Consider the following 12,045-nt stretch of genomic DNA (forward strand, 5'->3'; position numbering starts at 1 on the left):
CTTATATATTCCACAGCACTTTACAGACATTAGCAACCAACTGTCCCCAATGGGGCTCACAATCTAAGTTCCCTATCAGTAGGTCTTTAGAGAGCAGGAGGAAACCAATGCAAACACAGGGAGAATATACAAACTCCATGCAGATGTTGTCCTTGGTCAGATTCGAAACTAGGACCCCAGTGCTGCAAGGAACCAGTGCTAACCACTGAGCCACCGTGCTGCATTTGTCTGTGCCACTGAATATATAAACATATACATCAGGGCATTTATTCAGTGCACACAGTTTTCCAAAAGTACACAACGAACACAGTGTGAACAGAATTTTAAAGATATTTAACATAAATTATGGTTGAAAATCCCTGCAGCCATAGGCCCCATATTCCAAAACCAAACCCAACAGCATCATGGGGATATAGGTACATAGTATACTCACTTATTAAACGCCTTCTCACTCCCCGTTACCTCTTACCACAAAGTGACCCTATATCACTAATACATGAAGAGCTGACAGGGGAACAGGAACACTTTAAAAAGTATATGGCTCTGTATGTATATTCCAAGCTATTTACAGCCTTCTGTAACCCCTTTATAGAACATTTCTAATCTTTCCCAACAAAAGACAAAAAAAAAACAGTAATACAGTATTCGGACATTTCGAGGAAAGTTGGGTGGCAGCCAGTATGGCCTCTATCTTTCCCAGATTAGTTTTCAGTCATCTGCTCCACATCACTAGAGATCCCAGCAGATCTGATTTTTGGGATTTTAGAAAAGCTAAATAATAGCAGCTGTTGGCACTGTATTGGCAACCATATTGGCAACCATCTTTCTAAGGGCTCATGCACGCAAATGTTGCCCGGCCGTTCCGTGCATTGGAGACCGCAATTTGTAGTCCCCAGTGCACGGGCACCATCTGTGCGGCTGCCAAAGTCGAACCCAGACCCATTCAACTTGAATGGGTTTGTGATCCATCCGCACCGCGCAACAAAAGAACATGTGGAGGCACGGAGAGAAACCCCATGAAAAGCGCTCCGTAGTGCTTCCCTGGGGTTTTGTGTCTCTGTTCCACACAGCACCTTCCAGATTGCGGAACTATTCAAGTGAAAGGGTCCGCATCTGTAATGCGGTGCACAAATGGCCGGGGCCCATATATTGCGGACCCATTTTTTGCGGGCCACAATACAGGCACTTCCAGGCAAGGGCCTTGTGCATGAGCCCTAAAGAACAGAGATAACGAAAAAAGAATATAGATTGCTGCCACACTAGATCGATTTCTAGATCTTTTTTTTTGGGCTCTGGCATTATTTTCCAAGTGTTTTTTGGCGTCCGTCGCACAATGGGCAGATTTATTAAGACTGGTGTTCCCGTACACAAGTGTTGATCAGCCTGTGTTGGAGTAAGATGCCTCATAATAAATCAGTCGCATCTCTGACCTTCCATGCTGGTGTAGACTTGAGCTATAACCTACACCAGGTTCTGATAAAAGTTACAGTGAATCCGGCCGTCCATTTAAAGCCCTGCCCCTCCCGCTAAGCCCTGTTTTTTTTTGACACGTTGGAAAAGTGTTGAGAAGCTCAAACAAATGATAGCACAAATCTGATGTGCACCATAATTTGTGACTTTCTTACGCCATTATAGTGGTATAAATAGCTTTCTATAGGGTTCTTACACTCAAATTTTGTCTGTTTTTTATCATAAAAAAATGCCAGAATAACCACATGTGGGTTTTTTGCAGCCTGCATATTTTGCCACATTATTTGTGGCATTTTCTGCAAACAGCCCAGATTAACTAATCGTAAAAATGGCGTAAGCTTAGATAGACTGTCTAGACCTACAGCAGATTTACCGCAGGGGCTCAGGCTGGTTGAGAAATGTGGTGCAGGGATAGACGCACTATTGGTTGGCTTAATTTGATACAGGTTTTTATACCAGAATTTGGTGCAAAATGTCGAATCTTAGCCCTGCCCCCTTTCAGTGATGCCCCACCCCTTTCTGCAAAGTCCCACCTCCTTCTCGAGCATGTCAGCAAAACATGTAGAAACCGTAGATGCACCAAATTGCACCAAAAATCTGCCTAAAAAGTGTAGCAAATTGCCGTAGATACATTAGTAAATCTTGACCAGTGTGTCTTACCACTAGTGTTTTCTTTATGGATTTTTTTCCCCTATAGTGAAGGTACTGTTAAAACATGTGGAGAAACACCAATAGCTCCAGCATGCTGTATTTTTAAAAAGTGCCAGAAAGACAAAAAACACCACCTAAAAAAAAGCACCAGTAAGAAAAAAACACTTGTGTGAGCCATGTTTCATATTTCCCATAGACTTGCCAGATCAGGCAATCTGTATGCAACTGGACAGCATTTGTAGATGGATCTGGATGCGGATCCGTCTCACAAATGCATTGCAAGAACGGATCCGTCTGTCCGTTTGTCATACAGACAAACGGATCCATTTCTATTTTTTTCACATTGTTACCGGTCTGCGCATGACGGATCCGGCATTGCGCTATTTTGAATGTCGGATCCGGCACTAATACATTCCTATGGAAAAAAATGCCGGATCCGGCATTCAGGCAAGTGTTCAGTTTTTTTGGCCGGAGATAAAACAGTAGCATGCTACGGTATTATCTCCGTCCTGAACAGTCAAAAAGACTGAACTGAAGACATCCTGATGCATCCTGAACGGATTGCTCTCCATTCAGAATGCATTGGGATAAAACAATCAGTTCTTTTCCGGTATAGAGCCCCTAGGATGGAACTCTATGCCGGAAAAGGAAAGCGCAAGTGTGAAAGTACCCTAAGTTGCAAGAAAACAGGCGCCATGCCTTCAAGTGGCAGCTGTCTGCACACCGTGCCAAGATGGGGCATGTTCCTTCTTGGCACAGCCAAAGCTTTAATCTGCAGCTCTTCGATTTTCAGTGTTGCCTCCCATTGAAAGAAATGGGAGGCAGATCACGCGGCAAAATTCCACGGGAGAACAACACCGTGTGAACGGGCCCTAACCTAGGTTTCTGCTCCCCAAAAAATCTGCTAAAAAATTCATAACAGAGATAGTTTGAAACCACCCATAAGGTGACAAGTGAAGGGACAATAAGAACTTGTGCCTTTTCATTTATAGGGGATAATAATGTGCTGCTGTGGTATTTCTGCTGCAGTCCCGATGCCCTTTTCCTAATTCTTTAGGATTAAAGCGCTTAAAGAGGTTATATTTAACTGGCCGCGCAGCTCCCAAGTGACTCCAGGTCTGTGGTTTGTGTAAACTGCAGTAGTTAAAGGCATACACACCATTTCTATCACTATTATCAGGAATATTGCTAGTAGGACATGAAGCCAGCGCTGTCAATCACTGGTACAATCTCCTCGTTGAGCAGGGGATGACACCTGTCTAGAGCACGCAGGATCCAAGATGAGATATCCTCTAAGTCAGCATCAGCGGAGTCTGCAGGCAATAACCTGACAAATCCTCCCTTTGTGGGGCAGAATCTGGTAACACTGATAATCGTTTTGGAATAGGGCGTTAATGAAAAACCTGGTGGTTTTTATAATCGTGACTCAGGATGTAATATTGAGTATGTAAATATTTAAACTCCACATAAAGACTCCACAGCTGCGGCGCTTGAAGGATACACTGAAGTGTGCAGAAGAAAACCGTCTTTGAAGAAAAGTTTTGTTCTTATTTTTAAGCTCGTTATATTTCAATATTTTAACAATATTGGCTGTGGGGGAAAAAGGGAAAACCTCTCAAGTTATTTTCAGTTGTTTCCATTTTTCTATGATTTCAAGTGCAGTGCAACTGTCCTCTTCCTCCCTCTAGTGGCCAACTACTAAACTACAGTTTTTCTTATTTATATCTTTCACAGCATTGCTTAAATGAGATTGAGATCCTGGCTATCATTTTTGCTGCTGCTATACATGATTTTGAACATACAGGAACAACGAACAGCTTCCACATCCAGACAAAGTAAGGATGCTTTTATGTATGGTTAAATAGTCCAGACATACGTACTGGTTATGTACTAATAATGTAAAAATAGGCCCCTTTCACACGTCAGTGGATCACAGACGTGTGCAGTCCATGGTCTCCATAGACCGCTCTATTATCCATTGACTTTAATGCGTGTATTCCCACATCCACAACTCACACACATTGTAGTCTATGGATCAGTAAAAACCATGGACACAAGGCAGATGGCATCTGTGGTTTTCAGGGATCATTGGTAGGAGACCCTCTGGAAATTAATTTTCAGCCTAGCAGTGTCTATACGGATGACACACGGAGAGCAAAAAGCGGACACACGGACCAAACATGGATTCTTCATGAACATCTTTACAGATGATCATCTTGTCATTGATGCCACAGACATGTGAATGAGACCTAAAGTGTAGAAGTGAATACAGTGTTGGTGTGATTATGCTGGTGCAAGTTACTCATCGAAACACAACAATTCTGTTATAAATTAGGTGTATTATCCTTAGTATTCTTCATTGTAACATAATTGGCTAAAACATACATATGGCTTCCATATGCTATGAACTGTAAGAAATGAAGCACACTCCAGTATACTACAGATGATATTTTAAACATATTGTGCTGCAGTTGAAAATCAATCTGTTTAAAAAGCATTGCCTTATTGGATTTGGTTAAAGAGTATCTGTCTGCAGGATCAACCCTATTGCACCAGACCAAAAGTTTGGACACACCTTCTCATTCAAAGAGTTTTCTTTATTTTCATGACTATGAAAATTGTAGATTCACACTGAAGGCATCAAAACTATGAATTAACACATGTGGAATTATATACATAACAAACAAGTGTGAAACAACTGAAAATATGTCATATTCTAGGTTCTTCAAAGTAGCCACCTTTTGCTTTGATTACTGCTTTGCACACTCTTGGCATTTTCTTGATGAGCTTCAAGAGGTAGTCCCCTGAAATGGTTTTCACTTCACAGGTGTGCCCTGTCAGGTTTAATAAGTGGGATTTCTTGCCTTATAAATGGGGTTGGGACCATCAGTTGCGTTGAGGAGAAGTCAGGTGGATACACAGCTGATAGTCCTACTGAATAGACTGTTAGAATTTGTATTATGGCAAGAAAAAAGCAGCTAAGTAAAGAAAAACGAGTGGCCATCATTACTTTAAGAAATGAAGGTCTGTCAGTCAGCCGAAAAATTGGGAAAACTTTGTAAGTAAGGGCTATTTGACCATGAAGGAGAGTGATGGGGTGCTGCGCCAGATGACCTGGCCTCCACAGTCACCGGACCTGAACCCAATCGAGATGGTTTGGGGGGAGCTGGACCGCAGAGTGAGGACCGTAAAGAATCCTCTTCTAGGTTTGTGTACAAACCTTCTTTCCTCCAGACTCAGAGGATGTCCTCTCGTCACAGTCCTGGGGATAAGTAGATGATGGGATAGATCTCTGTACTGACCCCCTGACATATTTATACATAGTTATTAGATCTCTCCTCAGTCATCTTTTTTCTAAAGTGAATAACCCTAATTTTGATAATCTTTCAGGGTACTGTAGTTGCCCTCCTCTGAACCCTCTCCAGCTCTGCTATGTCTGCCTTGTTCACAGGAGCCCAGAACTGTACACAGTACTCTTGTCACTCAAGGGGAGGGTGTAGTGGCTAAGGGTGGAAAGCTGAGGAGCTAAGCTGCTTTAGGGTGCTAGGGCCCATCCCTCAGTCCACTGATGCATAACTAAAACATGGCTGCTTTCTCATGAACAGAGCCATGGATTTTATCAAGAGAGAAATCATCTCAATCGGCAGGATCAACCCTACCAAGTAGTATGCCTCAATAATATGGTTGATCCTGCTGACAGATTATTTTTAAATACTGTACCTTGTTTTATTGGATGAAAGCACATTGACATATGGCATTGTGATGGTTTCTATTGTTACTTCATTGCAATGTCTCATCTACATATAAACTTTGCAAGTGCATTGCATTACTTCAGAGCTGCACTCACAATTTTGCTGATTGTTATTAGAAATAGTCAATAAGATTGTCCAGAGACACTCCTCTGACTTTTTTTGCTCCTAGTATGCATTTGGAAAGTGTGTTTTGCCCTGTTTCTTTTGATATCTCCATAAAGAGGCACACAAGGTCAAAGGCCTATAGAAATGTGAATACAGAGTTCTGCTGTAATGCAGCCTGTAACACACAATCAATTGAATTCATGTAAGGCAAGAAAAAACTAAATGTAAAATAGTACATGGGCAGGTTGCTAACCAGAATTTTTCTTTTTTATGGACAACTTATCTCAAAATCACGGCCATACAAATGTTTTTTCACGGACACAGAAAAAAAGTTGCCTATTTTTATGGACTGTCCAGAAATTTATGGATGGTCGACACCGTAACCACCATAGGAACAAGGAACAGGAACAGCTCTTACAAGAGCTAGGGGTTTTAGCCAGGGGAATATAAAGCATATAGCAATCCCCACACACATGAGACGAGGCTCAATGTTGAAGGCCAAAACAGGGACTCCCTTTATTGAAGATCAACTCAGTATATATACAGTTCAAGAAGTCTAGCAACATAAATCAATCAACCATGAACAACATGCAAACAGAAATCTTCCCCCCGCCCTCCATAATGAATGAATAGGGAGAGAGGAGACACATGTGATGGGATTATCTCCTGAGTGTATCATAGGGTGATCTACTCATCTAGGAGTCGGCTGCTCCTAGAGTCAGCTATCTTAATCCCATCACTAACACAATCAGTGGGAGTCTCAGTGCAGAGTTAACCCCAAAAGGTCTGAGGGGGTCTCCATAGTTCCGGGTCCATAGTCCGTAGGGAGGAGGCTGGCCCTCAGGCTTCTCCAGCAGCCCCAGTCACGGTTCAGTCCGTCACAGTACTCAACCACAAAATTGTGTCGTGTATGCAATTTAAAGGGGTTTACTGAGAAGTATATACTGATGAGCTATCCTCTGGACCCCCATTGATCAGCTGTTTTAGAAGGCAGCAGTGCTCACAGTAGCGCCACGGCCTTCTATCAGCTTTTCATAGGCCAAGTGACGTAACGTTCATCAGTCATATGGCCTGGGCACAGCTCAGCCCCATTGAAGTGAATGGGACTGTGCTGCAATACCAAGCACAGCTGCTATACAATGTAGGGCACAGGAGCGCCAGTGCCGTCTCAAACAACTGATTGGCGGGGTTCCTGGGTGTTGAACTGCCACCAATCAGATACTGATGACCTATCCAGAGGATAGGTCATCAGTATATAAGTCTCAGAAAACCCTTTTAGTCTTAAAGGGGTGTTACCATCTTAGATATTGGGGGCATATTAGTAGGATATGCCCCCAATGTCTGATAGAACGGACCCCGCAAAGTGCCAGAGGACACATGCACAGTCCCCCTCCTTTTATTTCTATGGGACTGCCAAAAATAGCCAAGCATTGGTTTAGCTATTTCCGTAAGCCCCTTAGAAGTGAATATAGCGGTGGCTGCACTTGCTCGGTGCGCCCTCTGACACTTTGCAGGCTCCATTCTAAGTATAAGTGCGGGTCCCACTAATATGCTTCCAATGTCCAAATGGGAAAACCCCTTTAACTAAAAACAATTAGCCTAATAAATAACCGCACAGCACTCATATGGTAAACTAACGCCTGCAGTCCTTTATTAAGAGTTAATTAAATAACATTATACTTTACTAAATGAAACTCTTGTGAATAAATGACCAGTCCAATAATAATAAGTTAACCTCCAGTCAAAATCCCCCCCCCACCTTCCCCCGAGAGAAGCTGGGTGCGTAACCTCTTCCCCACTAATAGTGGACCACGACTATAATAAATTACCGGAGGGTGGACGGGTTGAGCTCACCTTCTCTTAAGGTCTTCAGCGGTGGATCAAATCCTGATCTAAGTGCCACTCTCTTATAAGCAAACTTCCCACCACAGCTGCCTTTCTGACCAATAGGGCAGAAAATAAGGTGCCTCAGCGACAAGTAGCCAATCTGCATGCTCCAGTCATGGCTGCTGACCTTCACATAGGGCTGACTAATGGAGAAAAACAAGAAAATGGAGGGGGGGGGGGGTCGAAACAGACCAAACCAAATGCTGCATGACACCATGGTGGTACTTCGATATTCAGATCTGTACCCACTGTCATTATTACCATCACTTGGAACAGCCAGCACTGGGAGCGGCTTGTGGCTGTCACTTCTAAGGCTTCGTTCACATCACCATTCAGCCTTTCCATTCTCCTGTTCCGTTTAGGAGCAGGAGAACGGAAAGGACGGATTCGGCACATAACTGAGCCGAACGGAAACTAAGAACCCCATAGACTATAATCGGGTCTGCTAGCTTTCCGCTCAGAGGAAGATTTTTGAAGCGGAGACAAAAGTCCTGCGTGCTTGACTTTTGTCTGCGCTCCAAAATCTTTTTCTGAGTGGAAACCTATATTTTGTGTGCCCTCCAACACTACATTATACTTTTTATCCTTTATAGTGACATTGGGTGTGTCGCGGAGTGAGCACCTTTCCACATTTACCCAGTGGGTAACCATAAATCTACTATCTGCTTATTTAAGTAGAACCAAGATAACCACCAGTCTTTGCACAGGGTCTTACAAAAAAGGAATACAACCATGCCATTTCAGCCATGCATGTTGATCCTTTTCCATAGTCCTTCAGGACAAGTCACAGAGGCCCAAATGCTGTATTGGAGAGCAGACTGATTGTAGCCGCCTATTGCGCCAAGGCTAAGCGGATGCGGTGCGATTTTTCCCCGCGAGTGCAAAGCGTTTTAATGCGTTTTGCACGCGCGTGAGAAAAATCGTCATGTTTGGTACCCAGACCCGAACCCGGACTTCTTCACAGAAGTTCGGGTTTGGGTTAGGTGTTGTGTAGATTTTATTATTTTCCCTTATAACATGGTTATAAGGGAAAATAATAGCATTCCTAATACAGAATGCTTAGTAAAATAGGGATGGCGGGGTTAAAAAAAATAAAAAATAATTAAATTCACCTCATCCACCTGTTTGCGCAGCCTGGCTTCTCTTCTGTCTTCTTCTTTGATGATCTGTGAGGAAAAGGACCTGTGGTGATGTCACTGCGCTCATCACATGGTCCATCACATGATCCATCACCATGGTGATGGATCATGTGATGGACCATGTGATGAGCGCAGTGATGTCATCCCCATTATTCAACCAGCACTAGAAAAAACATCTGAAAACATGGATAACACCTAGTAGCTAATTTTTCCATTTTTGCCTCTCCATGTTTAATCAGCCATAACTTTTTTATTTTTCTCATTGACATGCCTGTATAATGCCTAGTTTTTTTGTGAGAAAATATAATTTTTTGGTGCTGTTTAAGGGTACTTATAATTTTTTTTTTTGCATTGCAAGTATAGAAAAGAAATATGTTTTACAATGTTTTTCTTTAATTTTATTGTTTACATTGTACATAGTTCACACTGAACAACCAGTTAAATGAGTTGTTCAGGTTATTTCAGTCATGTGGATACCTAATAATTGTTTCTTTGTTTTTTTATTTTACATAAAGCATGCACAATAAAATGTATTTTATTATTATTATTATTATTATTATTATTATTTGCAACCTTTAAAATATTTCAGTTACATTTTTATTACATTTTATATAATCGCATTACAGAATTACTGTCTTAAAAAAATATTTTATGCTTATAATGTATTAGCATACTCCTGTATACTAATACATTATCCTGTGTGTCTTTGGCACAGGCTGTAGTTAGGAAAACATTAGCCTTAACAGTAGGACTACTGAACAGACAGCCCTGGAGTCCTTTTTAGGTCCCCAGGGATGACTGCAGATGGCTTACCCAGTCTCTGATCAGATCACTAGGACCCAGTCAGAGAGGGAAAAACCCATTTGATCATACTGTGGTCACATATTGTGGCAATCAAAGGGTTAACAATTGGAAATGGAGCTACATCCAATCTTGGCCATAGAGCAAAAGAAGGATCAAAGACTTGAGCTGTAAGTTACAGTTCATTCACAGAGGAGGAATGCTCACAGAAGTGCCCTCTTCCTTCTAAACTAGCGACGACAAATGACAGTGGATTAGTCATTACGGGGTTAATGTTAGTGCATCCAGGCCCATACTGTAAATCAGTACCTATGTGAAGAGCAGCTCCGTTTTAACTGCCTCCCTCTGGAATAATAATTGAAAGAATTCATTTTTGTTGAACAAATGTGTTACATGCACTTGTGTTTTAGAAGAGAAAATCTACTACAAAAATGTATCTTGAGTGCCTCTAAAAAATAGTAATTGTACTTAAATTCTACAGAAAAAAAATTGCAAGTAACAAAATCTCGTGGGATTTAACTGTTACAGTGCTATGAAACATTAAGTCGGCAAGATTTCCATAGAAACAATCTGGGTGTCACATGTCTCGAGTGACACAATGATGTTCAGACTGAGTTATTTTAATGTCTCACATATCAGCAATGTATCAGCTTGTGGAGAATCCAGCATTTCTATATACTGGTCCACCAGATATAGTAATATACATCTTTTTATTGTATATAACTATACACCGGTCCACCAGATATAGTAATATACATCTTTTTATTGTACATTACTATATATTGGTCCACCATAAATATTAGTATACATCTTCTTAATGTACATTTCTATATTGGGTGACTGATTATTGACCTCCAAAAACATGGGCTGTGTTGGGTATTACAGTTCAGCAATATTCGAGTAGGTAAAGTACTGCAGTAACGCAGCATATGTGCAGTACCAGTGTAATGGAGCAGGTGTGCAGTACAAGTGTAACGCAGCAGGTGTGCAGTACCAGTGTAATGAAGCAGGTGTGCAGTACCAGTGTAATGAAGCAGGTGTGCAGTACCAGTGTAAGGCCCACTGCACACGAACATGTGCTTCCCGTTGCCGTATTGCGGACCGCATTTGCAGATCCGCAATACATGGGTGCCGTCCGTGGGCATTCTGCATCACGGATGCGGACCTATTCACTTGAATGGGTCCGCAAATCCGGAGATGCGGAATGGAAGCACGGAACGGAACCCTACGGAAGCACTACGGAGTGCTTCCGTGGGGTTTCGTCCCATACTTCCGTTCCGCAAAATAATAGAACATGTCCTATCTTTTTGCGGAACGGCCGGATCGCGGCCCCATTCAATTGAATGGGTCCACGATCCGCTGCCCCATGGACTGTGTTGGTGCATTGCGGCACACATTTTGCGGGCCGCAGCACGACCACGGGGTGCACACGTTCGTGTGCAGGGGGCCTAATGCAGCAGGTGTGCAGTACCAGTGTAACGCAGCAGATGTGCAGTACCAGTGTAATGTAGCAGGTGTACAGTACAAGTGTAACGCAGCAGGTGTGCAGTACAAGTGTAACGCAGCAGGTGTGCAGTACCAGTGTAATTTAGCAAGTGTACAGTACAAGTGTAACGCAGCAGGTGTGCAGTACCAGTGTAATGTTGCAGGTGTACAGTATAAGTGTAACGCAGCAGGTGTGCAGTACAAGTGTAATGCAGCAGGTGTGCAGTACCAGTGTAATGTAGCAGGTGTACAGTACAAGTGTAACGCAGCAGGTGTGCAGTACCAGTGTAATGCAGCAGGTGTGCAGTACCAGTGTAACGCAGCAGGTGTACAGTACAAGTGTATCACAGCAGGTGTGTAGTACCAGTGTAATGTAGCAGGTGTACAGTACAAGTGTAACGCAGCAGATGTGCAGTACCAGTGTAATGCAGCAGGTGTGCAGTACCAGTGTAATGTAGCAGGTGTACAGTACCAAGGTAACGCAGCAGGTTTTATATGAACATTCTATTTCATATAGAAGATATATGACAGTACAGTACAAGTGTAACACAGCAGGTGTACAGTACCAGGGTAATGCAGCAGGTGCCCAAAATAAAACAAGAAAATCATGAGTAAGGATTAAATATTTGTTTGATATCCGAAACTTGTAGACTTCAGTGCATTTTTTCTGCATTGTGTCGCTTTTGGATTTTATCTATTTGAAGAATAAAGGTTAACTACGCTTTTATGGGAAGCTGGATTTTCTTGTTTTATTT

General features: G+C 42.4%; 1 protein-coding gene across 4 annotated transcripts in view; it reads left to right on the forward strand.

Annotated features, from left to right (window-relative positions):
- Window positions 1-12,045, forward strand: part of PDE1B (phosphodiesterase 1B) — a 382,256-nt gene that overhangs the window by 330,143 nt on the left and 40,068 nt on the right. For all 4 annotated transcript variants that reach the window (XM_040425861.1, XM_040425860.1, XM_040425863.1 and 1 more), the window contains one exon: window positions 3,856-3,956. In XM_040425861.1, coding sequence (XP_040281795.1) covers window positions 3,856-3,956 — 101 coding nt within the window. The remainder of the gene's footprint in view (window positions 1-3,855; window positions 3,957-12,045) is intronic.

This window comes from Bufo bufo, chromosome 3 (genome assembly GCF_905171765.1).
Source record: "Bufo bufo chromosome 3, aBufBuf1.1, whole genome shotgun sequence".
NCBI lineage: Eukaryota > Metazoa > Chordata > Amphibia > Anura > Bufonidae > Bufo > Bufo bufo.